This window comes from Rattus rattus, chromosome 5 (assembly GCF_011064425.1).
Source record: "Rattus rattus isolate New Zealand chromosome 5, Rrattus_CSIRO_v1, whole genome shotgun sequence".
In the NCBI taxonomy this organism is placed as follows: Eukaryota; Metazoa; Chordata; class Mammalia; order Rodentia; family Muridae; genus Rattus; species Rattus rattus.
In genome coordinates, this window is record NC_046158.1 from 131709120 (window position 1) to 131713739 (window position 4620).

Consider the following 4620-nt stretch of genomic DNA (forward strand, 5'->3'; position numbering starts at 1 on the left):
GATGAACACCTGTGGAAAAAAGGCAGGGGTTGGGCGTGAAGAACTCAAAATGCAGGCGGCCTGACAAAGCCCTGGCTGTTCACGAGCAGGGACCAGAGGGGGCGCCTGGTGGAAGAAATGCTTGACAGTCTGCCCCACAAGCACTAAACGGAACTAGTACAGCTTAGAACCTGGGGCAGGCCTACCAGGGGGAAGGGTGTGGCCTTGGGCAGACTGACATTAGGGGCTGACTTTGCTGGAGGTTATTCATTGACCCTGTTCCCTGGCCTAAGAAACCTTTCCTTGAACTGTCTTCTGTTTGGCACATAGCCTCGCTCCCCTTCTCAATGCTACCTGTTCATGATTTCTTCTCAGTTTGCTTCCAACCAGAAGTGGAGATGACGCCCTAAAAAGTCCCACGCCCTGGCTTAACATGGGCCTTTCTTGAGCACTGACATTCACTGGACAAGACAAAGCATTGGGGAAAGGTACAGCACCAGGAAGGAAGAGTTAGAACGCCGTGAGAAGACTCATGGCCTGTTACCCTCTGGCCCTGTGGAAGGCTTACACTGTGGGCCTGTGCTCTTGTGAAACAGCATGGGACAACACATTTGAGAGATACCTCAGAGTACTTCTAGCCATGGCTGCTTGACGGGAACCCCCCAGCTCCCTACTCTGGAAATGAAGCAACACAGTCCATGGAGCACGCCACAATAAATGTTGCTTACCTCCAGCATGGTGTCACTCTGAAAATACCATGCTGAGCCTTACAAGACACACACGGGTAGAGCAGCTCGGGAGATGGGCTCTGAGCACAGCTACCAATCTTGCTTCCCAATCCCCATTAAACAGTCGAATTGACCCCAATGGATCAGTCCTGCCTGCCTACATACTTGTCTCGTCTGACATAATGGGACTTAGCAAGCATAATGGCTGGTTTCGGGCATCTCTTGAAAAATATGGCTATGTGGCTACAGAGGCCTGCACCCTTGCGTTGTTGTGAGACCAGCGCCCACCCCAGTTCTCCCTGTTATGATGCCTGCCTAGCCACTGTAAAGATGAGTTTGCCATCTTTAATGAAGGCAGGGATTCCTGAGATAGAGGAGAACAGGTCTGGAGAGTCCCCGGGCTTTCCCTGCACCAGCCCATACACTAGGTTCGTGAAGCTGGCCAGGGGTGAGAAGCACACACATGCAGAACCACAGGGCGAGGTCGGGGCAAATACACTTTATTCAGTCCTGGCATCAGACTGGCGAGTCCTGCTGTGGGTGCCAGCGCCCCAGAGGAGGGAATCCCCTCCCCTCAGCTACGAGACTAGTTCTCCAAAGACCACAGACAGTGACATCTCTTCACTCACATGACGTTTTTTTTTTTTTTTCATTGTCTTTTTTTTTTTCTTAAAAAAAAAAAAAAAAAAAAAAAGAAAAAACAGAAAGAGAAAGAGAAAAAGAGCGCAAGAAAGGCCCAGAGCCGGAGCACCAAGCTTAAAGGAGGCAGCTGGTGGCATTGTCAGCGAAGGGAACGCGTGGGGCAGAGACCTGCAGAGACCCAGGGCAGGGGCCGAGGAGGACTCTGGGACCGTTTGTTCCTGAGATTTGTGTGTGTGTGAATGAGTGTGTGTGAACCACCCAGAGGGTGAACACACGCCGGTGAGATACAGGTAGTGAGGGCAGAGGGAGGATGGGGAGGCTGGAGGGGCGGGGCTGGAGCGGGAGACCAGTGGAGCAGACTTGGCAACCGGGCAGGGCTCCGGAGGGCAACCTAATCTCAACACAGCTTCCTAACTACAGCAGTGCCACCCCATATCTCACAAGGGCAGACCAAGGTGCAAAGCACCCGTGTCCGCTAGCTCAGCCACAGTCCCCTGGCCTGGTCTATCCTCTAGCCAAGTTTGTTTAGATGTGGTCCTCATTCTTGCCACCCGTCTGCTGGTATGCCTGTCCTAAAGCCTAGCAACAACAAGCTTCAGTCCCTGCCACCGAACACTGTAGCCGTGGATGCTGAGACGATCTGAGTGATAGGAAGGGGTGATGGACTGAGGGAGGAGCCCAGGCAGAGAGGGTGCCCTGAGCTGATAGGGCGCTTCCCGAGGAGGGGGATTGAGGGGGCAGCAAGAACTCTGTCCCCAGACCGGTAGGTGTCTTGGTTCTGAGTTCTCTTGGACAATCCCATCTTGGTGGATTTCCAAAGACCGAATTCCAAATTCCCACTTGGGGAAAGCAAGTTTCCGGCGACCAAGATGGGCTGTAAAGGCAGTCACGCGGTGGAGGGTGGTGGTGGGCGTGGGTGACCCCTTTATAGAAAAGGGGTTGACACTTGCAGAGTTTAGGGCTAGCTAGTTTCTATCTCTCCCTTTGAGTGCGCCTCCCATTAAGGCAGTGACGCCCCGTTGGGTTGAGAGTAAGCCACAGGCTCTGGGATCAAAGGATTTCTTAGATCACTCTATAATCGCCCCCTCCCTTCCGGAGTTGGCAACAGAGGCCTGCAGCTTAACTGGGACCTACCCCTCCAAGAAGCATTAAGCATGCGCAAGAAGGGGGGTGGTTCAAGCCGAGGGGTGGGGCCTTGAGATCCAAGGGGGGGGGAAAGGGGATGGTGCCCTTCCCCCCCACCCCCAGAAGAGGAGGGGACTGGGAGGAGCGCTGGACTGCCAGACTGCAGCGCCCCCTTAACTACCAAGGCAGGCCCAGGCGAGGGCGGAGGGATTCTGGAGCAAAGGGGCGTGCCGTCCGGCCACGAGGAGGGGCGTGTGCAAAATGAGGGGAGGGGTTAAGGTAGGAGGAACGGGAGGTGTATCCGAGGGGGACTGGCTGCTGGTGGCTACGCGGGACAGGACTGATGGGGAGGGGCTTAGATGTCAGGGAGAAAGTGGGGGTTGGGCTGCCTTGGGGTGTGTCTGCGGGGGAGGGGTATGTCTGGATTTGTGGGGGGATGGGCACGACTAGGAGGGGGGAGGCTGCGCGGGAGATGGGGTGCCAGCCTCGGCCTCCGAGGGGCCCCAATACCTGATTCCTGTATGTAAACAGCTGGTTTGGGGGCGTGCGCGCCCCGCTGACGGTGGGCTCAGTAGGTGAAAACCAGGTCGGCGATACTAGACGGGCGCCAGTCCCCTGCGATCATCTCGGTAACCTCAGGGGTGCAGTAGTCCGGGAATTCGAAATGTGACGTGCCCGAAGGGGGCAGCAGGTCTGGGTCGCGGTCCAGGGCACTGCAGTCCAGGCCGGCGGGGCCCGGGGGCATCCTGGACAGAAAGCCCAGCGGCTCCTCCCCCGATGCCACCGTCTCCTCTTCGCCCTCCTCTGCTGTAGCCGCCTCCTCCTCCTCTTCCTCCGGCTCCTCGTCCTCCGACAGGGTCGGAGAGGCGGCGCTAGCGGCCGCCCCCTCGCTGGATGGCCCCTGCGCGCGCTCCGCGGGTCCGCGGGCGGCGCGCCCCGCCGGGACCATCCTCCACAGCTCGCGCCCGGGGGTCTCCAGCAGGCGTACTTCCAGCAGCTCCTCCTCTTCGTCTTCGTCGTCGTCCTCCGGCGCCGCCGCGCCGCCCCCCAGAGGTCCTCCCGTCGCTCGGCGGCCCCCGCGGCCCGGCAGCTGTGGCCCGGGTTTCAGCCGACTGCCACCACCGCCGCCTCCGGGGGGGCGGGGCCGCGCCTTGGCGGGCGCCCCCTTGCTCTTCTTGCGAGGCCGGTACTTGTAGTCCGGGTAGTCCGCCATGTGCTTGAGGCGCAGCCGCTCCGCCTCCCGCACGAACGGAATCTTCTCCGAGTCCTGCAGCAGCTGCCAGCGGCGGCCCAGGCGCTTGGAGATCTCAGCGTTGTGCATGTCGGGCCACTGGTCCATGATCTTTCGCCGCTCGTGCTGCGACCACACCATGAACGCGTTCATCGGCCGCTTGATGTGGCCGCTCGGGGTCTTGCACCAGCCTGGCTCGCGCGCCCCTCGGCGGCCGGCCTGGGCCCCGGGGCGGCGGCCCGCCGTCCCGCTTGGCCCGCGCGCCCCGCTGCTGCACCATCGTGCCGGGCCCGGGCCGCTGACGCCGCCGGGGGGCCGTCCGCATCCTCCGCGGCGGCGGTGGGGAGGAGGCAGCGGCGACGGAGGGGCGGCCCCGCCCCGCGGCTCGGCCCGGCCCCCGCGAGCTGGGAGCGCGGCGCCCGGCGCTCGGGCCGTCTGTGCGGGGGGGAGGTCAGCGGCGCGGGCTCAGGAGGGCTCGGCGCGTCCCCGCCGCCCCGGGCCAGTAGAGCTCCTCCGCGCGCCGCGCATTGTTTTGCAGGGCCAAGGACTGGAGCCTCGTGGGCTCCCGCGGGCTCCGGTCGCGGCCTGGCTCTCCTCCGCGGCCCCCGCGCGCGCTTGCCCGCCCGCCGCCGCCTTCCAGTGTCTTTCTCCCCGCGCGGCCCCGGAGGCGCGCGCGCTCCCCTCCCCCTCGCCGTCTGCGGGCCGCTGCGGCGCGCGCGGGGCCGCCCCGTGTAAACACCGAGGTGCCCGCTCGGGCAGCGGCCGGGCCACGCCTCGCGCTCCGTGCGCGTCATCCGTTGCTGGGCAGAGAACTCAGCATTTGCATCTCCCAATCGCTGGATGCTTGGGCGGGCGGTCTCGCGCCTGGGATGGGGGCTGGGGGACGGATGAGATCGGTTTCTTTTCTTAGGATCC

The 4620-nt window shown here is 62.0% G+C and overlaps 1 protein-coding gene across 1 annotated transcript; it reads right to left on the reverse strand.

The window, feature by feature from the left end:
* Positions 1 to 1187: 1187 nt before the first annotated feature.
* Sox12 (SRY-box transcription factor 12) lies at positions 1188 to 4364 on the reverse strand. Its single transcript, XM_032904436.1, is given in 2 exon segments — positions 1188 to 3922; positions 3924 to 4364. Coding segments are annotated over 2 exon segments (987 nt in total). The 5' UTR covers positions 4031 to 4364; the 3' UTR covers positions 1188 to 3042.
* Positions 4365 to 4620: the final 256 nt, after the last annotated feature.